Genomic DNA, 24,108 nt, shown 5'->3' on the forward strand with positions numbered 1-24,108 from the left:
TCTATCTAGACAATTCAGCGGCAGCTTCCTCTCGCTCTATTCTTTTTTCTTTCCTTCTCTTCAGCTCTCTCTTAGTTGTCGTAGCAGAAATGATGAGAGAAAGCCTTCGAGAGACCGTCCAAGATGATCATTGATATCGGCCGTGTTTCGGGCCTACTCGAGTTGGGTACATGCAGGTGCAGTATTGCGTGCGTTTGACAGTGAATCCATCGCGGACCCTTCCTGCAACCTACATGTGCTTGCAAGGGATCCTTGTTTTTCATGATCAGAGACAACGTCGTCTGAAGTCATCTAATATACCAACAGCGACCCTCTACCCTCAGCCAACAGACAAGGATGGAGCATATCCATGGATAAAAGACAGTTGTCCATTGCGCACCAAACGTCAAGCACCATTGGAGGCTGAGGAGGAATCAAGGAACTACAGAAAATCCATATAAATTAGTGTAGTCTAGAAAATATGCGTGTAAGCAAACCTTAGACTAGTTTTCACAGTCACGTCTGATGTATTTTGAGAAAGTTTGTGCTGTATTCGACCAATAATACCCTGTTCTCGCGCCTTTTTCTATGATTTTGTTCATCAGCATATTAAAACATCATTTGGTTGACTCATAGTAAACATCATGGCGAATTCCAGTAACAGCTCTCGTGCCAACTCACCGAGCGCTACGAGCGAAAAAACGCGTTGTACCATTTTTCGGAAGGAGTATGAATACAGTACGTACATTTCTCATCATAAAAGAAACAAAAAAAAACACTATGAAGTTTTTGTATGAAGTTTTGATTTTTACATACACTCATCACAGTTTTTTTTTTTTTTTTTTTTTTATAAAAAAACACCAGACAGGGCCAAGAATGTTTTCTCAAAGCCAATCATCAAGCCAGCTCTGTCTGACACTCGGCCGGTGAATGTCCTCAAACTCCTGATCCAACAGCGTGAGCTGGAGAAAGAAGCTGCTCTCAAAGCCGAGATCGTCAGTAGCAAAGACGCTTCCGATAACGAGGATGCTGAAGACAACAAAGAAAACATGTGAGCAAATTATGAAACGGTTGTTTAATTTAATTATACTACGGTAACATCTTTAATTAAACACGTCTTTCTCGTATACATTAACGAATGATGAATAGTGATAATATTCAAAAGGTTCGAAAGGAACGTGTCTTTGAGCAGGATGTTACTGAGAAGGAGATGGATATCATTCAACAGCGTATTGCGTTTCAACAGCGTCAGGTAAGGAGATGGTAGAGATAGCATTCGGTAACTCTGGCCTTGTCATATTTTGGTTGTTTCCATAACCCATTCTTATATCTGGCGTGTCCCATCCTTTTTTAGTTCGCTGCCTTTGAAGAGAGAGAGAAGCAGCGACGCTATAAGAAGTTCAAGCAGCATTACGGGTACTTGGTTGAGGCAGAAATTGATGAAGCCTACGAGGACTGCAACAATGATGAAGACGATGCCTTTGTTCAATTCAGCACTCGTGGCTATCTAGAGAAGATCCGCCGTACAATCGCCATCCGCAACCACAGGCCTGCAACAATCACTGTCATGGATGATCAGCAACGCGCTCGTTATGAAGAGCATCTGAAGAAGCGCCGCGAGGCACCTCGTATGCGTACTACAACTGCACAAAAAAAGTAAGGCTTTTGCTTTTTCTTTATTTTTTACCATCAAAGTTAGGCTCCATCCTGAGTCGAAAAAGTGTCAAGCCACACGAATTCACAAATTTCAGTTTTTCCTTTTTTAGAAGTCAGCATCGTTCTTTTTCTTCGAGGGCTGGTACCAAACTTGTGAATTTTGGCTGGCATCTTTAAAAAGGAAGGTTGTTAAGGGTTTTACATATAAAAATTTCTCCTCCATCTCATGTAAATTTATATGTAAAACCCTTAACAACCTTCCTTTTTAAAGATGCCAGCCAAAATTCACAAGTTTGGTACCAGCCCTCGAAGAAAAAGAACGATGCTGACTTCTAAAAAAGGAAAAACTGAAATTTGTGAATTTGTGTGGCTTGACAGTTTTTCACTTTTTCGATTCATGATGGAGTCGAGCCTACCAACTTAGAATATATTTTTCTCACGAAAATACTTCTATTTATAGGCAATATCGCATGGGTGGCCGCTTGGGCTTAGATGAAGCACTTAAGCAGGTGCAAGAAAACACAGTCGATGCTTCCAAGGCCTTTGAGGGTTGGTCTGATGCTCGCATCAAAGCTTATGCAGCTATTGACAAGAAGCCTAATACCTATTATTATCGGTTCAACGCACCTGGAGAAGTCCAACGCAAGGGTGCATGGACCAAAGAAGAGCAGAAGAGGTTCCATGAACGATTGGCTGAGATTGGTGCCAATGGGCAATGGGGGATTTTCTCAATGACCATCCCAGGACGCGTTGGTTACCAGGTTTGTCTTTTTTTTTCTTTTTTTTGCCTTATATATCCTGGTATAGAAGCATTGACTGATACCATATTTTTTTATCACGATGTACATTTTTGACTTGGCCAAAGTGTTCCAATTACTATCGCTTGCTTGTGGAGACAAATCAAATCCAGGACCCCAACTATGTATTAGATGAGAAGGGGAAAGCCCACTATCTTTTTGATAAAAAGGGTGCAAATGGAGAGACGACTAAGGAGTTTAGGACACACAATAAGCACAACATTGGAGGAAGCGAAGAAAAACCGACTGTCTTGAAGCCACCAAAAGAGCCCAAAGCTTCCAAAGCTCCCAAAGAATCTAAACCACCAAAAGAACCTAAAGCTCCCAAGGCTCCCAAGGTCCCACGGGAGCCCAAAACTTCTGCCGCTGCTAGTCGAAACAAGCGTAAGAGACGCAGTCTCTATAATGATGATGACTCCTCTGATATCTCTGAGTTTGATTGCGATGATTCGGGATCCTACATGGCAAAGTGGAGCACAACGAAGCGAACACGTACTCGTGCAGCTAACGCCGCGAATGGTTCACCTTCTGGAGCTGGAGGAAGTGATGGCGGCCAGGAAGAGGAAATTGAAGGTGAAGAAGATGAGGATGCTTTGAACCCCCTTCCTAAATTCATTGACCCAATTACACTGGAGGTAGTGGAAAAGCCAGCCATTTCCAAGTATGGACATGTCATGGGCTATGATAGTTGGATTCGTTGTCTTTTACAAGACGGTGCCGCCAAAAATATTTGCCCGTTGACCAAGAAACCTCTAACGAAGCGCGATCTGACCATTTTAACTTTCGAGAACATCGAGGAATACAGGTAATAGTAACAAGAAAGATAGACTCTCGCGAGAAATTTACTGGCTGTGAGCATGCTAATAATTAATCGTCCATCATTTTCGTTATATTAAATTAAAAACAGGGACAAGATCGTCAATATGTAAACATGTACTTGTTGTAAGGCGAGCTGTAAAAAAAGAATCAATTCTGGATGACTGAATAAATTTCGAGCGACTCGTTGGCTTCAATACTGGATGAAATTGCTTCGCTCCTTAGTGAATTATAGCCAAAGATAGATGGAGCGTATGTCGTGAAACAATGAATAAACTTGAAGAGTATCCATTAAAATCATCTGAATCATTTCCATGTTGAATCATCTGTCCTCTCTCAAATGTACTCCGGTCCGTTATGTCCTTAGTGCTCCTTGAACAATAAGATTATATATATGATTCCATGGAATCATGAAATGTGATCAATACATGACACTGATGGGTGAGTAGCAATAGGTGTCAAAATCAAAATAAAAATAAAGATTGGTAAGAGATAGGCTATGCCTTGTAGTTTTATTGAGAGTGATGGTGAAATGACATTATTTAGTCGAAAAGACCTAATGAAACGAGGAGAAAAGAATAAAGTTAGCTTAGAATCAAGCAACTCCAAAAGGTTGAGAGTATTTACTTAACAACTATGCGGACGCTTACCGAATCCCATATCGTCATCAGACTCTTCCTTGGGCTCCTCTTTCTTTTCCTCCTTCTTCTCCTCAGCAGCAGCAGCGCCACCGGCAGGGGCGGCACCACCAGCAGCAGGGGCGGCACCAGCAGCACCAACATTGGACAGCATGGCAGCGACGTCCTTACCCTCGAGAGCCTTGGCAAATAGTGAGGTCCAGATAGAGTCAACCTGGACGTTTGCAGCCTTCAAGATGGTCTGCAGCTTGTCGGACTATAAGATTGGGAAAACAACGTGAACTCGGTCAGCAGCTGATTCCAATTTTGTTTGAGATTTAGCGGTAATTAGCTGGTGATTTGGTTGGCGATGTGGTCTTGTTTTCTCCAGGCTCCCAATATCCTCATCTCCAGAGGTGAAATTGAATCAAATCGAGAGTTGACTTTGATCCTTAACTGCTAGCTAATACATGAATTTGCTCAGCATCGTTGGTCAACTGCAGTGTGTATAGTCACGTCAGTCTAAAAAGAAATCCCTATGTGGCAGTACGTGCTCTAGAAGGTTCAATCTAGACTGAAGCCGTTAGCAGTGTAGTTGATTTGAGTATGGACAATGCCGATGAGTTACGTGCTGGTGATGGCGGATCCAATTGTATCCAGTATTGTTGATCTAATAGATATACGTTGGTCAGCTTAAATCGGTCGCTTAAACGTTCAGTTACCGAAGAGCGTAGCCTATTCTTGCGCAGAACATATTGTATCCATCCGAATCTGTCATTGAAGAGCCTACACATCCATCCTTAAGAATGGGTAATATCGATGTATCGATGTCGCCATGTTATTTATTCATTGGCTTCTTTTGTTGAACTGTATGATAGCATGGTCCGATACTTAACGGTGATCTCAACATTGTCGTCAGAGAGGATCAATGCGGCATAGGAGGTAGCAAGCTCTTCCATGGTTGATAAATTCAAGAAATGTGAAAGAGGGAACTATTGGATGGCACAGTCAGTTTCAGAAATACCCTCACATATACCTGATACCTGTTACCCCTTAAATAGGCGCTCCATAAGTGCAAACACTTCCTCTTCGAATCATTCTTCCTTTCTTCCCTTCATCAATAGACAATATCACAAATATCACGACTTAAAAGCCATGGCCCTCCTCACACGCGTTTTGAAGAGTATGGAGCGCATTGCTCCTCAGAGTCTTGCTGAACATGCATGGGACAATGTTGGCTTACTTGTTGGTAATTGTAATTTCAGACTTCCTCGCTTGGTTGATCTTTTTTTCTTGTGACTTATTTTCTACTGGCAAACATACAGAGGCCCCATATCCAAGGACTAAGAGCGCCTCAGTCGCTTCCCAGCGCGTCTTCTTGACCATTGACTTCACTTCTGCCGTGGTGGATGAGGCACTCAATGATCCATCTGTTGGAGTTATCATCGCCTACCGTAAGTATTGAGAAGTAATGTAGCTAAACAAACATATATATGTACGGCTCCAATTGTGATCTACTAGAGCTAAAAGATTTCTGGAGGTGATAACCAACGAGATCACCTAGATAGAGCTAAAATTCTTTTTGAAAATTCTTGTATTAGATCCTCCTATTTTCCGTGGCTTCAAGAGATTACAGCTTAAAGACACAAAACAGAGAATGGTCCTCCAATGTGCGGCCAAAGGCGTTAGTGTCTACTCTCCTCATACCTCCTGTGACGCTTGTGAAGATGGAGGTAATGGTGCTTAAAGCACCCCATTCAACTAATCACTACTGCCTGGGCTTATTTCACACTTTTAATTATGATACAAAATCTTCATACATATTCTTACTTTGCTGTATTTAGTAAACGACTGGCTGCTTAAAGGATTCGGAAATGCTGGCTCTAGCAAGGTTATCGTTCCAGCCGAGAATCCACCTGAAGGTGAGATTAATTTGAGATAAGCAAAATAACCAGGCAATGATTTAAATGTGGAAATGAACATACAATGATGATTCCTTATTTTTTTAACTGGTGACATCTTGTTTAATAGGTCATGAGAAGTCTGGAAAGGGTAGAATCTTTACTTTTGACAACCCTCAACCTGTGCAACAAGTCATCGATCAAATCAAGAATCACTTACGCATGAAGCATGGTAAAAAGCTAGTCTTTTTTTTTTTTTTTTTTTTTTTTTATCCTTGGTTTTCCTTGAATTAATATTTTTTAATTATCTACTCAGTTCGTGCTGCAATTCATCCAACACACGCCAACAACGAGAGGCTTATCTCGACTGTTGGTGTATGGGCTGGTTCCGGGTCAGAGATGGTGAATCACAAGGCGGATTTATTCCTGACTGGCGAATTGGGTCATCATGATGTCCTTGAGGCCTTGGAGCAAAACAGCACGGTTATTCTGTGTGAACACTCCAATACTGAGCGTGGATACCTCCATGATTCCTTAAAACCCAAGCTGGAGGAACTGTTGGCTAAAGATGGCGGTGAAGCTGTAGAAGTCATTGTTAGTACTACAGACAAGGATCCACTCGTGATTGTTTAAGACCAAAAAAATGAAAGATTAAATTGATGATAGGCGAGAAAAAAGTTTAGAACAATGGGTTTATTGAGATATTGCTTTAAATATGATTCACTGGCTAACTGATACTAGAACCACCCACAGGATGTCGTAGAGCATCTACTAGTGATCTCTGGAAACTAGTAGGTAATAATGAAAAATGAAGAATTGGGCAAGAGCCTCGTGGTTTTGGGATACGATAGTGATCCTAAGTAATGCTTTGAATGATTTTGAGGATGCTGCAAAAGGGCATCGATAATAAGAAGAGAGATCTTTAATAACTGCTAATTTTCTGAGAATTCATAATGAGAATAATGAAGATAAACTCACCTGCAAAAGGGCATCGATAATAAGAAGAGAGATGCCGTTTTTGCAGTGAAGGAAAAAGCTACTTAAATACTATTTAAAAATGGTAGAAAATAGGATGATAGGAAATAAATAAATTGAAAGGAAATACATATTTAGGTAAATGAATAGGCGTCATTTACGACAAGGATCAATAGATAAATGGGTCGCCTATTTCTGATGTTACAAAAATACCTGTGTTCAACAATCGGCCGCAGCCGCATAGCCGTCCTGCCACAATGCAACACTCATTTCAGCGTGTGAACTTTTCTCAGTTCATTTTTTTAAGGTTTCAGTCATCTTTTTTTTGCTTTATTTCTGTCTCAGTGCAAATGTACTAGCTACGGCGACACATTTTACGCGCTGTCCGACAGAACTCCCGGAAATTGCCACCAGACTCAAAGTGCCGCAGAGTCCGATGGATCTCCTCCATGCACTTCTCATACCCACGGAGAAGCTCAAGGAAGTGGTTCCTGCTTTCCACGGAGATCTCCCTGCCATGGAGGATCCGACGGGTCCTCGTCGCGTACCGGTGGAGGTCCGCAAGCTCCATCGCCAGTACGGAATGGAGCTCGCGCACCTCCTCTGAGTCAAGAGACTCATCAAGCGACTCCGAGGATCGCTTGCGGGACAGGGGTGGTTTACCCCTATCTGACGAGGCAGCGGGGGGAAAGAAACGTTGACTTGCGGGCACCTCAGGACTTGGGGACAGCAAAATAAAGGTCTCATCAGCACCGCTGGTGGAGATCTCATCAGGGATCTCCAGCGCAGAGAGGTTGGATGCATCCGTATGCCACAGAGGCAAAGTCTCTTCACTCCCCACCTGCGCTAGAGGAGGCGAGGAGTGTCTGGTGGCAGTACCAGAAAACGAGGAATCAAAAGACCCAACAACAGGCAGGGAAGACTCCGCACCGGCACCGGTCGTGTCAGAGCTAACTGACTCAGGAGAAGGCTCCCTGGACTTGACAGAGACACCTTCGAAGCTAACACTACGACGAAGAGAGGCAGACATGGTTGTTGTTATAGTTGTGGTGGAGGTGGAGGAAGGTGCAGACAGGAAACTTGGAAGCGAAAAGGCAAAGGTTGCAATGAGTTGAGGAATGAGGAATGGAGCAGAGATGGAGCTGCAATTTATATGTTTTTCCTTCTCATGCTGCCATCGCCATTCACACGCTCGTCTCTGACATTCTTCCAGCTGATTAGATGGTGTGCTCATGCATCATTCTGATTGGTCCAGGTGCAGGCTTGGCAAACATTGCCTATAAAAAGATTTCAGGAAAATATGGAACATGTGAGAGATGGGGATGGAGATGAGGTGAGATGAGATAAGATGAGGAGGAAATGAGGACATGATGGAAATGATGGTGATGAGCGGAGGAAGATGTCATTTTCAAGTTGATCTTTTTTTCTTTTTTCCTTTTTTTCTTTCCTGTCTCTTTTGGTGGCGTCTTGTCTTTCCCTTTTCCTTATTTGCTTCGCCTTTTTTTATATTTTATTTTATTTTATTTTATTTTATTTTATTTTATTTTATTTTATTTTATTTTATTTTATTTTTTTTTGATAACAAAGACCCTCAGGGTCTTTTTTTTTTTTTTTTTTTTTGATAACAAGGACCCACGAGGTCATGTAGGATTTATTTAGATGTTAGCTCTATAAATGGGTTTGGTTCGGTCGGTGGCCTTCCACAATATTTCTACGATAGTCATTTTTCTGCTCATGCACATGGCGCTTTTTTTTTCGTAGTATAGAACAGTGCTCCTATTCGAACTGAAATTTTGTCAATTATGATGTTTTTTCTTTTTCTTTTTTTTTTTTTTCCTGTTAACAAGAACCCACAGAGGTGAGGAATTTTATTTCATAATCTCGCTCTAAAGTAATGATATCGCCCTCAACTATGAAACAAGCGAAACTCTCAAAGTTCGCACGGGATGGCTGTGAAGAGCCAATTCGTATCCATGTTTTTCTCTACCAATGTACACCGTGATCGGTACTCGAAGTCCATCCTTCCGATGTGGCCTGTTGCGCCCGTGAAAAGCCGCGGAGGCTGGCGTGCCGACTCTAGCTAAGGACGACTTTTTAATTTTTTCTATTCGATCAAATCCACTGGCATGTGGACCCAAATCTTGCGGGATTGGTCTGAAATTTCTACTTTGGACTCCGTCAAACTTTGTGATCATCGCTGTCCTAGTCAAGTGGGTGGATGGGGGGGATGTGCTGCCAGATGTACCGCTGGTTCGGCTGGGGGTGGAATATATACCTAAGACATGTGGCCAGCCAGGCGACTTAGGGTAGTGCACCCACGATCTTAGCCTTAGCGGGAGAACACTAGGCTGTCTCGGAGAGAAAGTATAAAAACTCAAGCAAATCCCTGACCTGGCACATGTTTGCTTCACTTTATGTGCCTTAACCAGGACTCGAACCCGGCCCCTGGGCTAGACAGGAGGGTGCCCTGACGATTTTTTTTTTTTTTTTTTTGATAACAAGGACCCACGAGGTCATGTAGGATTTATTTTGATGTTAGCTCTATAAATGGGTTGCCCCATTACTGGGGTCGCAAATAAAGGAGGGTGCCCTGACGAGTATACTACTCAGCCATTGGGCTAGTCAATTATGATGTTTCAGATTAAAAAAATAAATATCAATTGACAAAATTTCAGTTCGAATAGGAAGCACTGGTATAGAATATGAACAAAGTGAAGTCACGTGAAGTATCGTTATGAATTTCAGAAACTAAATGAATCCAGAAAAAATCTACTGTCCTAAATCGAGGCAACTTAAGCTCACGTCCTATAACAAGTGACGTCATGGTAGGTAGGACCAGAGGTATACCTATAGTGGTACCCTCAAACCCACCCCGTCCTGCCTGGACGTGAGCTCAGCCACCCGATCCTCCCCGCTATAATAAATAGTGGACTCTCCGTCCCTGAAGTGTTCCTTACCTTTATCTTGGTACAACACTTCAAGTATGCAACCTCATTCATCTCAGTACTAGTTACTTGTATAGTATTATATGTATCATAAACTAATAAAGACCTTTATCTTGGTACAACACTTCAGTGTGTTCTATGTATTTGCGTCTCGTTGCGGTTTTTAAGGGCATCTCAGTATAACCCCCCGGTTCTTAAGACAGTGATTTTTTCACTACTCCATCGAAAGCTCGCTTAGCTTAGTCGGTAGAGCCAGAGCACCTTTCCTTCCTACCATAAATTTTTTAATAAAATTGTGGTTGCCTTTTGCAAATAAAGAAATACTTAATTTACTCAGCCAATTCGCAACGGTCAGTCCAACGGATAGGCCTATTCTCTTACTTTTATCTCCCCCTTCCCCTTCATCTAATGGCGGATCGACTTCCACCGCCATCTCCCCCTCCGTCTTCCTCGAATGAGGTAGATGAGGGACACGATCCCCTGGCTCAGGCAGGGGATGTAGTAAAAAACAATAAAATTAAGCAGTCCCTGAGCTTTGCGGAGATGGCCCGCAAAAGCTTATCCAAGAAAGAAGTGCAGACCAGTTGGAATGCACTTCGTAAGAACGCAGTTGTCCGTGCGTTCAGCACAGAGGTTGAGGAGCACTCTGTGTTTTTCACCCCACACCACGCTCCCACCACCTTCGCTGTCAAGTATGACAGGAAGACCCACCTCGTCTCTGACGTGGTGGAGGCCATTCGCCTGGCTTTCCCCAAGGCAGTTGGTCTTGACCCTGTTGTCCCAGGGGTCGTAGTGGTTCTCGTGAGGACACAAAAAGAGGTGGACGAGGCCATTGCGTCTCCTCCTCTCCCCTGCAATCCTGCTCCTGTCAGAGCATACCATACGGTCCATTCCACAGGAAGCCGACTCAGGATTCGGGTTGACCGAATCACCCTCTCTACTCCGGAGGATCGTCTGGAGTATATCAAAAATATCTTTGGTAAATTTGGCCGTGTAATCCACACCAAGTTCCATTACGTCAAGGGATCGGAGACTCTTTTGCTCCCTTCCTTCGAATTTGTGTTAGAGCTCTCTGGGGACTCCCCTCGAGACCTCCTTATCCCCCGCGTGGCCCAAGCTGAGGGTATTAACACGCTTTTCCACTGGTATGGGCCCCAGTACTGCTACAAGTGTGGTGAGGAGAACCACGTCAAGCAGTCCTGCCCCCAACCACCCGAGTTCGATCTCCTCTCGGCCCCTAAAAGAGTCATTATGGCTCGCGCGTTCTTGCCTGCGAACGCGCCCGCAAGGGCCCCTCCTGCGGTCCCTCAAGCTCCCAAGGCTACCAAGGGTCCCAAGGTCAATAAGGACACCCCATCCTCCGACAAGGAGGAATGGACAACTGTCACCTCCACCAAGAGGAAAAAGGCAGCAAAGAGGACTTCTTCGCGGAGCACAGGCTCAACTTCGGCATCGGAAAGTGATGTCCCAAGGAAGAAGATTACCGCTCGCAAACTCAACACCAAGGAGAGCACCTCTGTCCCCGCCCCCGTATCTTCCGGTCCCACACAACAGGAGCCAACTGTTTTGATAGAAGAGATCAAGGTAGCTGATGCTGCCGCTTCTTCTTCTTCCTCAACACAAGGTGCCACCTCAGGTCCTGCAGACACACATGCGTCTGTGGATCAGTCTCCAGAGGCACCTAGTGCAGCTGAGACGGCGCCGCTGCCGGAGCCTCTTTCCGTCTCCTCAACTGATGCCATTGTTAGAGACGAAGAAATGGACTTGACTACCGAAAAGACCATAGAAGAACATCTTGACTCCTCCTCCTCCTCCTCCTCCTCTTCCTCCTCCCCTGCTCCTCCCCTCCCTGTCCCCTCGGCTATCCCCATTGTTGAGGACTCTGAGATGGATACCATGCAAGAAGAAGGATCAGAAACAGTACTGACGCCAACCAAGCCTCGCCAAGTCTCTGGCAAAGCAGTATCAGCGGTCTCGTCAAGGCTGAAGCGGACCTTCGTTGACCCTCTCACCGTCTCGAAGGCCTCGCGACCTTCGAGAACACCTACTGCAAAGAACAACGATGCTAGATAATTGCCCTGGGGAGCGGGCCAGGAAGTCACTCAGTCTTTAAAAAAAAAAAAAAAAAAAAAAAAAAAAAAGACTCAAACTTTCTTTGCGTGCCTTGCTCCCCTCACAAGAACCGTATGCTTTCACTATTTTTTTAATCAATGATTGATTTTGAAAATCTAAAAGTATGCACACTCAACGTCTGTTCAATTTTCAACCAAGAAAAACGAAGGACGCTCTTCCAATGGCTCAAGACTCAGCCATACGATGTCATTGCTTTGCAGGAAACAGATACCCAGCATCCGCAATGGACAACAGTCAAAAATAATCAGTGGACAAGAGAATGGGGTGCAGGAAAAGCAGTGTTTACAAAGCATTGTGCGATCCTCATCAACAACCCTCGTCTCTTCTACACTCTAAAACAAGACTTTCTCAATGGACGTATTTTAGCGATCGATCTGTATGTCGATGACAACATGGATGAACGTCTTCGCATGATCAACATTTATGTCCCGAGTTCATATGTTTCGGATGTCTCCCTTTCAGAGTTTATTGAAGAATTTCCTGATGAACTCCTTACGCAAGATGACTACCCTCTCGTTGCCCTTGGTGACTTCAACTCTGTCACCAGCACTACACTAGACCGCAACCCTCCCACCAACGATGTTAGAGCCACCCGCTGGCCTCGCCTTGGTCCACTCTTTACAAGACTAGGTGTGATCGATGTTGCCCCTCCTCCTTCTAGAGATCCCGCTGGAGATATTGTCGAGACCCACTTCACTCATGTTTCGAGACTTAGATGGTGCACCATGACAAGGATTGACTATATTATGGTCTCTCATGCTCTCTTGCCCACTGTTTCTAGTTACAAGGTCTCTACTATGCCGATTATCAAGACTGATCACAGGATCGTTGAAGTTGTGATAAACACCTCCAAACGTCCAAACCCTCCGCCTCGACCCATGCCTGCCCTGCCTACTGGTAACGACGATGATGATGAGCCAACAGCAGCAGCAGCACGGAATCCGGCAGTGATCACAAAGCCAGTCCTCATCCTTGACACTCGAATCTTACGCGACCCTGCTTTCCAAACCGAGATCCGCTCCCTTATATCTCGCTGTCTGAGGAAACGCGCCTCTCATCCTACTCTTTTTCAGTCCGCTGGAGAGTTTTGGGATGACTGTAAGAAAAAGTGCTTGTTTGCAGGACTACGATATCGCAAAAAGAAGCGCTTCAATGACACTAGGGAAAGAATCGACCTCCAAAAGACTCTGAAAGAGGCTGATCTTGCCCTTGATAACCAGCCAAACGACCCTGACGCCATAAGCAATCTTTTCGAAGCGAGGGAGCAACTACGGAAACATGAAGCGTATCGTATGGAACGAGACATCACTCTGTCCAAGATCGAATGGATTGAAGAAGGTGAACGAGCCTCGCCGCAATTTACCAAAAAGCTCAAGAAAGGCTATGCAAAGCGCTCTATCTTGTCGCTCAAGGACAGTTCCGGCAACCGCACAACTCTGCAACAAGGAATGGAGGAAATAGCACGCTCCTTCTACGAGAAGCTATACACCTCTGGACACACTGACGAGGCCGCCCAGGATCTCTTGTTGGCTGAAATCACCGACAGGATTCCTCCCGCTCTCACCACTAGTCTTGATGCTGATATCTCTCTTCAGGAGATTGAAGCCTCTATAGACTCGATGGCTGATAGATCCTCGCCTGGTTCCGATGGTCTTCCTTACGAATTCTACAAGACCTTCAAGAGAGAATTGGCTCCTATATTGCTCGAAGTCGTTAACAGTGTTGATGTCGAAGGTGGTGACCTCCCAGTCTCTCACCGGAAAGCCTTGACAACGTTGATCTTCAAGAAGGGTGACAATGAACTGATGCAAAACTATCGTCCCATCTCTCTGACTCAATGTGATTACAAGATCTTCACCAAGGCTCTGACTAATCGCATCAATCCTGCAGCTAAACAGGTTATAGGTGAATGGCAAACTGGCTTTATTCCAGGACGACAAGGTCATGACAATGTCAGGTTGCTAGAACTAGTGGCTCTCTCTCTTCAGTCTGGAGATAAAGGAGATGCTGCTATCCTCTCCCTTGATCAAGAAAAAGCGTACGATCGTGTCGAGTGGTCATATATGCATCGAGTCCTAGAGGCCTTTGGCTTTGGCCCTCGCATTCGTTCCTGGGTGCGAAGCTGCTACTCTGATCTCTCTGCCACCATTGTCATGAACAGAAACCAATCGAATCCGTATCAGGCGCGCAGAGGCTTGCGTCAAGGTGATCCTCTGGCTCCGCTCCTGTTCAACTTTGTCTTGGAACCTTTTCTTCTGTACTATGAGCATCACGCGACGGGCATTCCTACTGTTGGTATTCCTTTTAAAGTGGCTGCTTTTGCTGATGATACGACGCTTGGTGTTGCTCCAGGAGACGAACAGCATGTGTTGCGTGCTATCGAGCTGCATGAGTATGCGTCTGGTGCCAAGGTGAACAGACAAAAGACGGCTCTGATCCCGTTCACGGCGAATGCTACGATGGTGATCCACCTTAATGGCTTCATTGCTCGTCCCTTTAATGAACCTTTTGTTCATCTCGGCGTGGTTATCCAAGCTAAAGGTCGCGACTTGCCAGTCATTGAGCGAGCTCTCCTACAAACAATGCAGACGACGGTTAGCACCTGGCGCTTTCGACGTCTCTCCTTTCAAGGACGAGTGACGGTTGCCAACACTTACTTTCTTTCCAAGCTTTGGCACGTTGCTCCTTTCTACTCCTTTTCTCCAAACTTCTTCAAGTCGATTGACAGGTTGACAAAGAAGATTTTGTGGAATGATCAAGTTTCTCGAGTCTCGCTGGCATGGTATCGCCGACCCAAGAACAAGGGAGGCTGGAACCTAATTGACCCTAGGACCCAGTGTCAGGCACTCATGGCTAAATGGATGGCTCGATGGCAGCTACAGGATGCACGATGGAAACCTATATTCACAGACATGGCCCAATCGTACTACAGAAAGACCTCTGTCCAACAGACAGAACAATTTTTGGAAGCTCCTCCTCTTGCCTCGACTGACATCCGCCATAGAACTGAAATCCAACGCGCAAGAACCTCGGTCTTTGAGGCTGTCAAGGCTTTTGCACAGCTGGACGTCAAAAGAAAGGTCACTCCTGCTGATCGTGTGCCTCCTGCACTTGCTCAAGCTCGAGGACTGACGACAGTCTTTGGCAAAGATGTCCCCATGGCTCTATTCACGGTCAAGAAGGCTCGTAAGTATATTGAATGCAATGCGCTGAAAGCTTGGATAGCTAAGCCTGTCTCTCGTAGCATTTACCTTCGCCCGCCAATCTACAAGCACATCAGGTTCATGGACCGCAAACCATGGCCGAATATCCAGCACACTCCTATTCCTGACAAACAGTGGGATCGCTTTTTCTCTGATCGGTTGCACAGCAAACACAGATATACAAATGAGCGACACCACCTGTACCTGGTTGCACACCATGTCTACCAGACGAATGGAATCAAGAGCAAGTACAAGTACAACACCCCGGTCTCTCCAGATTGTCGACGATGTGGAACAGATGGAGCACCAGCAGCCTTTGAGTCTCGAGGGCATGCCTTTCATGACTGTCCAGAAGTGCTAGAGTTGTGGAACGCATGTCGAGGATGGATAAAGGAATTAGTGCCTGAGCTAGATCTTCGTGATAATGCTGCACAAGACCAACTATGCTGGCCCGAGGTCAAGTCGCTGCCTGCAGTTGTCATTCATATACATGCAACTGTCACGCAAGTGATTTTCAAGACTTACTGCAAGTTGGGAGACAAGGAAACAGTGCCAGAAGGCGTCCTCAAGGCTAAAGCCATAGCAGCGCTGCGATACCGCATCAAACTGGAGTGGGAAAGAGCGCACTATAAGGATCAGGTCGAGCGAGAGCGACAGAAGAGTGGAGAGGTTGCTGACGACGACAGTGAGGATGAGGACAATGATGACAACAATGTTCAAAAGTTTCTGCAGGAATGGAACTATCCACCACACATCCGAGTGGAAGGAGAGGAGCTAATCTTTGGAGGGATAATGAATATTGCGACAGTAGCAGCAGCGATGAACAGACCAGCGATAGAAGGAGCAGAGATGGAGGACGAGGTGATGGAAGAAGAAAGAGAAGTTGGTCAGGAAGAAGTTGCAAACAGAGAATTCACACCCTCTCTTTTTTAAAAAAGAGGACAAGCGTGTGAATTTTTTTCAGTTCATTTTTTTAAGGTTTCAGATCTTTTTTTTGCTGTTTAATTTTTTTCTTTATTTCTGTCTCAGTGCAAATGTACTAGCTACGGCGACACACTTTACGCGCTGTCCGACAGAACTCCCGGAATTTGATATCAGACTCAAGTTGCCGCAGAGTCTGATGGATCGCATCCTCGGACTTCTCATACCTAGAGAGAAGCCCAAGGTAGTAATTCCTACTTTCCTCGGAGACCTCCCTGTAATGGAGGATCCGACGGGCCCTCGACGTGTACCGGTAGAGGTCCGCAAGCTCCGACACCAGTACGGAATGGAGCTTGTCTTCCTCATCTGAGTCAACAGACTCTTCAAGCGACTCCGAGGATCGCTTGCGGGACAGAGGTGGGTTACCCCTATCCGACGAGGCAGCGGGAGGAAAGAAACGTTGACTTGCGGGCACCTGAGGACTCGGGGACAGCAAAATAAAGGTCTCATCAGCACCGGCAGAGGAGATCTCATCAGGGATCTCAATCGCAGAGAGGTTGGATGAATCCGTATGCCACAGAGGCAAAGTCTCTTCACTCTTCACCTGCGATAGAGCAGGCGAGGAGTGTCTGGTGGCAGCACCAGAAGACGAGGAAGCAAAAGACCCAACAACAGGCAGGGAAGACTCCGCACCGGCACTGGTCGTGTCAGAGCTAACTGACTCAGGAGAAGGCTCCCTACACTTGACGGAGGCACCTCCGAAGCTAACACTACGACGAAGAGAGGCAGACATGGTTGTTGTTATAGTTGTGGTGGAGGTGGAGGAAGGTGCAGACAGGAAACTTGAAGCGAAAAGGCAAAGGTTGCAATGAGTTGAGGAATGAGGAATGGAGCAGAGATGGAGCTGCAATTTATGTGTTTTTCCGTCTCATGCTGCCATCGCCATTCACAGGCTCGCCTCTGACTCATTCTTCCAGTTGATCAGATGGTGTGCTCATGCATCATTCTGATTGGTCCAGGCGCAGGCTTGGCAAACATTGCCTATAAAAAGATTTCAGGAAAATAAGGAACATGGAGATGGAGATGGAGATGAGATGAGAAGAGACGAGGAGGAAATGAGGACATGGCGGAAATGATGGTGATGAACGGAGGAAGATGTCATTTTCAAGTTGATCTTTTTTTCTTTCCTTTTTCCCTTTTCTCCCTTTTGGTGGCGTCTTGGTCTTCTCCCTTTTCCTTATTTGCTTCGCCTTTTTATATTTTTATATTTTATTTTTTATTTTTATTTTTATTTTTTATTATTTTATTATTTTTATTATTTTTATTATTTTATTTTCACCTCTCCCCCTTGTACACTATTCCCTATACCCTTTCTTTCATGGATCCACTCGGCGGTACTACATTAGGTTCGGTCGGTGGCCTTCCACAATATTTCCACGATAGTCATTTTTCAGCTCATGCCCATGGCGCTTTTTTTCGTAGTATAGAATATGAACTAGAGTAGAAAGTCACGTGGGAGAATACCGGCGTGAATCGTAGGAACGACCCGGCTCCAGAAATAAAAACCTCCATCGGAGGCTCGTTTAGCTTAGTCGGTAGAGCGTCGTGCTAATAACGCGAAGGTCGCAGGTTCGATCCCTGCAGTGAGCATTTTAATGGAGGATTTAATTACATTTTATTTCCGAGGAGAGAAAATCAGTGACTCGTACTGATGTACTTTGCATACGTACTGAAGTTTTTTTAAATTTTTACTTAGAAAAAAGATATTTGCACTGCCCCGTACACACCTTATTTACATCGCTCCCCCCGTGCAAATAAAAAAAAATTATTTGCACGGGGGTCTTTTTTTTTATTTGTACGGGGTCTTTATTTCAGCCCTATACACCATAACCAGGAAGCCTTCCACGACACAGGCTTAGATCTAGAGCCGCTGCCTAAGCATCAAATACTGACCAGAATATCTTATCAAGTTCGTATGTAGCTCAGAGTAGATGTTGGCATTCTTTATGCGACTGGGACTAAATACAGAATTACAAATGATTTATCTATAGTTGAAATATACTATGCAGCTTTACTTTGCACTTTTGTTGGTTGCATTGTTATGGTTCCCCGATGCTTTCTTTCATTAAACGCGTGCATACATCTTAGGTATTTCCGTACACTATTAAGCACACAACGATGAATTCAGTTATTAGGAATCTCTAACGTGTAGTTTGTGCCGGTAGATGTACAACCAATCATACTACCATACTCATTGCTATGATGCATAGCGCGCCATGTTACTAGTCTCTTTCTTTCCTCTTAGATGTCCTTATCTCTGTCGTCCTTTATTAAGAACTCAAGCGCCCTCGGTACTATTTTGTTTATCAAATTCATCAAAATACAATGGGTAGACCTCAGCTTATTTTGTGGAATATCTATCCTCTTACCCGATATTACTTGTCTTTTGATAGTTGGTGACAGTTCGCACTCAAAGCCGATCGTGCCACAATCACCTATATCTCTATATCTAAGTGGCTAAAATACTTTAATAGCATAACCGTGACTAATAGTGATAGAAAAGAGACATAAATATTCTTTTCTGTTATTGAAATATGCCAGGGTCATAATAAGTAGCGAGAACGAAAGAAAGGTGTCTTTATTATGATCCAGGGATCTTCGTTAAATAAAAAGGGTAAAAACCTTAGCTATAGTAAAAACCCATATACAGTGGCTTCCAAATTTGTCCAAATGTTCCACGCTCATGTTTTCCGTCTTGATTAGAATAATAGCGATGGTTGCTTGCACTTTTATTTTTATCAGAGTAAACAAGTATGCCAATGATACGTGGACTGGTTCAGTTTAAAATATCTCTAGTCTCATTCACCATGGTTTTTCATTGACAAAAGTATTTAATGTCATTTGGACAATTATATAACCATCACTTATTTTACGCACCTTTGCTGAATTTTTTTCAAATTATCTCCCACACACTTGAGTAGATACTCTTCACCTACACTCTTCTAGGAGCCTACGTTACTCTTTCTAAACACTCCCAGTGCTCCTAATCGATTCGATACAACCGAAATTGAATGGGATTGAATGCATTCGATTCGGTTTCGGCTCAGGGTAAGTTTGTACCGAAATTGAATGCTCCATTCCTGTATCGAATCGAATGAATCGAATGTGTTGAATGATACCCTTAATGTGTAGCATGGGTCGTATGATTATATCGAATGCATCGAATGTATCGAAACCGTTTACCGAATGTATCGAAACCGTTTACCGAATGTATCGAAGCCGATTTACCGAATGCATCGAAACCGATTTTTTAAGCGCATCGAATGTATCTATGCACTATTTAATACGACTATATCGGCTTTTTGAATAAAAAACTTGACAGGTTAGAATGGGCTTACACAATTTGATGCGCCACGGTACATTCGACTAACGTTCAAATGTTGGAAATATATTTAAATTTTGACTTATCACTTATAACGAATGTATACAGAACTATAGCAACTAATTTATGGGAGAACATTCATCCAAGAGTCCAGGATGACCAAGCGCTGGATCGTCGTAGGGCTAAGGCTATTTCTTTCAGGTGGCAGGAAGAACTTAGCTTGCGAAAAGCATCTTTCTGCCGGGGTTGATGTCACAGGGACTGCAAGATAGTCCTTTGCCATATTCGCCAAATTGGGCAAGCGCTCCTTTTGTGATCGCCAGTACACTAACTCTGGAGGCTCATGTTTACTAGCAACTAGAGAACTTCCTTCTCGAACGTATAATTCAAGCTCTCCACCTTTTTTCTTGATACCATAGCGTCTCATCTCCACTTCTTCTTCAGCTGGAAGCTGACTTGGGCCTTCTTTGCCCTTATATTCATCTTCCCAGACCTTCGTTACCATGTCTTGGCTGCTTTGAATATATTCACCCCATTCGTTAGCTTCCCACCAGTCAAACCGCATCCTCGGGTCCATAGCAGTGGCGACGGCATAGACCGCTGAGGAATCAGTTTTAGAATAATAACGCAAAAGCTTCTTTAACCCTTGACCTGCTGCGTTTTTTAGTGGAGGATCCTCTTCTTTTTCAATATAATCTTCTAGGTGGTCGATCATGTTGTTGTAAGCAGACATGGCTCTGTTGATTGTCGGGTATCCCAGGCTAGAAGACACCGTCGCTGTGATATCATTAAACTGGCTAAGCAAAATATGGAGCTTCTTCAGGTATCCCCATTCTTCGTCTTTCAGGGAGAAGGCCGATAAAAACGGTTCGTTCTGGCACATGCTCTGGTAGGGTAGCCTTAACGTTATTGCCCTATCCACCATGATGAAAGTAGAGTTCCAACGTGTGCAGTTATCCCTTTTCAGTTCAAGGTTTGGGCATTTCAGGATAGCGCAGACCTGGCCAAACTTGTCAATTCTTTGTGGCGAAGCTCTATGTATAAGTCGATATAAAAGGTATTTTATAGTTAAGTTTCATGATTCAAGTTTACATTTGCAGTCAAGATTATATAGTAATACTGACCTGATCTTAACAATGCCTTTTCTGAGTTTCTGTAATGTACTCAGCGTTACAAGCGTTAACCCAACCGCATCCTCACACTCATTGTTGTTCACGTAGAGACTGTCATTTTCAGGAGCCAAGTCATTCAAACCACTTGGGTCCAAAATCGCCTGAACTGCCAGATTAATGATGTGTCCAAGGCATGGCACATGGTATAAGCCATCCTTGAGCGACCTAATGTTTTTTATTTTTATTTTTTTTTTGAGAAGTGTTAGAGATAACTCATTTGTCAAGGACTGACAGGACGAGTGCAAGAGAAGGTAAGTGATTTAGGAACAAGAATGAACTTAGGAGATTCAAGAATAGTCTTATTGCAGACTGAGGTTTACTATGTTACAAATCTATCATATTTATACTTGTTTGACTGAAGCGGAGACGCGCTTCAAGAACTCTAAATAAAGCTTACTCAAATATTTCCTAAGGACTTTTACCATATGCGGAACTCCAAGTGTTGAGTTAACTTAATACACAGGATCCGAGGAAGATATCTGGTGCAATCTTATTTCCAGGTTCCTTGGCACTATAAGTCTTGGTTATTGGTTTATAGCTCTTCCAGAATCCTTGGAGCTATTCACGGAGCTAGAAAACTAGGAGACGCGACTTGGCTTGACAGGCAAACTATGCATGGAGGAATGAGTGAAGGAAATGAGCGGAACAAATTAATCAAGCACACGTGATCTTTTTCAGATTCGAATCAGACAAAAGTCATTCATCAATTCATGAGCTAGACATTGCTTGCTGTTCGTGACACTTGCCGTCTTTGAGGCTTCAAGAAAAACAAGATAATAGGTTTCTTCATGACGGGAAGGATGCAAGCGAAATCACTATAATAATTTTGTGCAACATAGTATTTCGCCCATATTTCTAGAGCATTCCTTGCAACAGGATATTAACTAGTATAAATAGGTCTACTTTCTATCTAGTTCTGTAGCATAGTTCCCCCTGAATAAAAGATACCTTTATTGCACCCTTAGATCCCCCTAGAACACTACCTTGACTTTTGCAGATTGTTAGGAAGTATTTGGAGTCAGTACATCTGACAGAAGAGGAAGGTACACTTCTAGAGTGGCCAGCACAATCCCCTGACCTCAACCCTATTGAACACATGTGGGCAGAATTGGATAGGCGGCTCTCTAGGTATCCGGAGCGAGCTAAGAGCTGTGATGAACTATGGGAGCGAATATCGGTTGAATGCTACAGGATCCCAGTGGACTTCTGCCGCAAACTCATCATAGGTATCCATAAGAGACTCCAAGCTGTCAGTGATGCCCATGGTTGGAATACTATCTATTGATGTAAGGTTATGGCTCACAAAAGTATAAAGATCTTTGGCCACCGAATGGGCACATGTGAAACTGATTCAATGACCTGCATGAACAAAAAAGTCATTAGCTATTCAAATGAGACAAGCTAATGTCACAACGCATCACTATGTCGTAGAAGAAGACGGGAGCTTTATTAAACCAAAGTATGAGTGGTGTATGCATATACGGTTTCTAGGAATGAAAAAAAGAAATGCACATGGAAATGAATTATTGAATCAGTTTTGCATGATAGTGTATCTCACAACTACAGTAGTTGACACAAATAGCAGAGCCTAGTCCGGCTTAACTATTGATATTTATACACAATATTATTGTATGCACCTTTATTCTCTAACGATCCTTGTTGTGCTATTCGAGTTTAATGCTTGATGCTTTTTGTTATTCCAACGAAATATAAACATCGTTGAGAATCTTGCCCACGATATCCTCATCCACGCCTCGACAAAAACCGCGGCCCGACAGCTGCTAAGAATCCGAGTGTGCGAATGGGTAAAATCTTGGTTGGCCTAATATTACTTCAGAGTATATATGATGGTTAAAATTGGTCTCGATGTCGAGTTGCATGTTGTATTTGAAAAAGGCCTTGCGTTTGTAATACCATGCAAAAAAATAATCATATTATCCATTTTCCGCGACGGAGAACAGACGGCAACTTGTGATCAGACCTGGCGAGCTGGCAGGAGATAGCAAGAACCAAGGCGGAACCATGTCTTGGAGGGGAAAAAAAAAATAGAAAAAAAAAAAGAAAGAAAAAGAAAAGAGCCAGTATCCTTGAGATTCGATACGACTGGGTTGCTGAAACCAGGTCAAAGACCAGGAGTTTCCATCACTATAAATAGTGGGCAGTTAACGAATCAGTGGGATGTCTGGCGTCTCCTCATAACGACCTCCAAGGTCAGAATGAAAGAATAAAAAAAAAATAAAAAAGACTCAGATGCTTGACAGAATCTTTTTAAAACCGGGGGGCTGAAATTTTTGAACAAGGCCAAAGACCTGCTCAAAGCTTTCCCCACTATGGGTAGTGGCCAGTTCGAATCAGCAGAACATCTGGTGTCTCCTTGTAACGACCTTCAAGGTCAAAGAAAAGAATAAAAAAAAAGAAAAAGAAAGATTCAGATGCTTGACAGACTCTTAATTACCGGGGGGCTGAAACTTTTGCACAAGACCAAAGGCCTGTTCAAAAGCTTCCCCACTAGTACAGTGGCCGGTTCGAATCAGCAGAACATCTGGCATCTCCTTGTAACGACCTTCGAGGTCAAAGAAAAGAAAAGAAAAGGGAGAAGGAAGCTGCGATGTTCTCATTGGATCGAAAAAGTCCGCGTCTATTCATTGTAAGAAACCAGAGATTACTCACAGATAATTAGGAAGCGCGGCTAAATGATAAAAAAAGATAATGTTTACTACTTACTTGATGGAACTCTGTGAATTTGACGATCATCATGTTTGATTGCGTTGCGTGAGAGCTAAGAGTGAAGGCAAGGAAGCGGAAGCGGAAGCGGAAGCGGAAGCAAAACATGATGACGCATAACAGTTATTCAACGTCAAAGCCACTAACCTCTTCCGCCGCTCGACGTGCAAATAGAGGACAGCGAGCCAAGCTTGCAAGTAGCGAACGACATCAGATTTAGAGTTGCTATTCAATACAATTCAATTTTCGCTGGAGTCTATTCAATCAATTTAAAAAATATAAGGTATCCTGACCAAATGAAACGGGCTATACAAGGCTGATATACTACCAATGTGTTTGAATGTGCATTCTCCATTCTGTAGCTGTGTGTAATCAATCTTTTATTGATGCAAGAATAAATGATGAATGATGTCTGAGGTAGCAGTGTATGGATGGCAGAGCACTTGGTCAACAGGCTGAAACCTTATTTTAACAAGCATGCTGGAAAAATGAATCAGCACGCTGGAAAAATGAAGCAGCATACTGAAAAATTTAACCCGCACGTGCTTGTTCTCAAAAATCGCTGCTGCTTCGCTTCCAGCTTCGATCACTGTAATATTGACTAGAATATTTATCTTATCGAGGTCGTACGTAGCCCAGAATAGATGTTGATATTCTTTATGCGATTCTGGGACTAAATAAAGAATTACAAACGATTTATCTATATGCCGCTTTACCTTGCACCTTTGTTGGTCGTATTCTTATAGGTTGTGGATGGTTCCCTGATGCTTTCTTTCATTTAGCGCGTGCATACATCTCTAGTGTTTCCGTATGCTATTAAGCACATAGCGATGATTTTAGTAATTAGGGACCTCTAATATGTAGTTTGTTTCGGTAGATATACAAAC

At 43.7% G+C, this 24,108-nt stretch overlaps 4 protein-coding genes and 1 non-coding gene across 5 annotated transcripts; 4 read left to right on the forward strand and 1 right to left on the reverse strand.

Moving 5' to 3' along the window:
- Positions 1-546: 546 nt before the first annotated feature.
- BCR41DRAFT_355701 (hypothetical protein) lies at positions 547-3,535 on the forward strand. The gene is made up of 7 exons (XM_022024524.1): positions 547-717; positions 844-1,030; positions 1,129-1,231; positions 1,334-1,635; positions 2,096-2,396; positions 2,501-3,237; positions 3,340-3,535. Exons 1-7 carry the CDS (start codon positions 624-626, stop codon positions 3,359-3,361), a joined length of 1,746 nt encoding a protein of 581 aa, XP_021880500.1. The 5' UTR covers positions 547-623; the 3' UTR covers positions 3,362-3,535.
- Positions 3,536-3,732: 197 nt separating this feature from the next.
- Positions 3,733-4,824, reverse strand: BCR41DRAFT_387237 (60s acidic ribosomal protein-domain-containing protein; the record flags this gene model as incomplete). Its single annotated transcript, XM_022027873.1, has 3 exons — positions 3,733-3,804; positions 3,899-4,142; positions 4,762-4,824. 3 exons carry the CDS (start codon positions 4,822-4,824, stop codon positions 3,791-3,793), a joined length of 321 nt encoding a protein of 106 aa, XP_021880501.1. The 3' UTR covers positions 3,733-3,790.
- A 153-nt stretch (positions 4,825-4,977) lies between these two features.
- On the forward strand, positions 4,978-6,494 carry BCR41DRAFT_355703 (GTP cyclohydrolase 1 type 2/Nif3). The gene is made up of 6 exons (XM_022024525.1): positions 4,978-5,114; positions 5,191-5,319; positions 5,467-5,598; positions 5,710-5,787; positions 5,897-5,998; positions 6,083-6,494. The coding sequence occupies exons 1-6, from the start codon at positions 5,021-5,023 to the stop codon at positions 6,397-6,399; spliced, it is 852 nt and encodes a 283-aa protein (XP_021880502.1). The 5' UTR covers positions 4,978-5,020; the 3' UTR covers positions 6,400-6,494.
- Positions 6,495-10,094: 3,600 nt separating this feature from the next.
- Positions 10,095-11,759, forward strand: BCR41DRAFT_422931 (hypothetical protein; the record flags this gene model as incomplete). Its single annotated transcript, XM_022030220.1, has 1 exon — positions 10,095-11,759. The coding sequence occupies one exon, from the start codon at positions 10,095-10,097 to the stop codon at positions 11,757-11,759; it is 1,665 nt and encodes a 554-aa protein (XP_021880503.1).
- A 5,761-nt stretch (positions 11,760-17,520) lies between these two features.
- Positions 17,521-17,593, forward strand: BCR41DRAFT_t84. Its single transcript has one exon. It is a non-coding gene; the product is annotated as a tRNA-Ile (tRNA).
- Positions 17,594-24,108: the final 6,515 nt, after the last annotated feature.

This window comes from Lobosporangium transversale, assembly GCF_002105155.1.
Source record: "Lobosporangium transversale strain NRRL 3116 chromosome Unknown BCR41scaffold_23, whole genome shotgun sequence".
Taxonomy (NCBI): domain Eukaryota; kingdom Fungi; phylum Mortierellomycota; class Mortierellomycetes; order Mortierellales; family Mortierellaceae; genus Lobosporangium; species Lobosporangium transversale.

What these genes read in the sequence shown, in the direction of transcription:
- BCR41DRAFT_355701 (XM_022024524.1), top strand. Translation starts at nt 624, where the DNA reads ATGGCGAATTCCAGTAACAGCTCTCGTGCCAACTCACCGAGCGCTACG. An exon ending in GAAGACAACAAAGAAAACAT is followed by an intron (nt 1,031 to 1,128) that starts GTGAGCAAATTA and finishes AATGATGAATAG; the next exon opens with TGATAATATTCAAAAGGTTC. An exon ending in ACTACAACTGCACAAAAAAA is followed by an intron (nt 1,636 to 2,095) that starts GTAAGGCTTTTG and finishes TTCTATTTATAG; the next exon opens with GCAATATCGCATGGGTGGCC.
- BCR41DRAFT_355703 (XM_022024525.1), top strand. Translation starts at nt 5,021, where the DNA reads ATGGCCCTCCTCACACGCGTTTTGAAGAGTATGGAGCGCATTGCTCCT. An exon ending in TGGAGTTATCATCGCCTACC is followed by an intron (nt 5,320 to 5,466) that starts GTAAGTATTGAG and finishes TTCTTGTATTAG; the next exon opens with ATCCTCCTATTTTCCGTGGC. An exon ending in TCACTTACGCATGAAGCATG is followed by an intron (nt 5,999 to 6,082) that starts GTAAAAAGCTAG and finishes TTATCTACTCAG; the next exon opens with TTCGTGCTGCAATTCATCCA.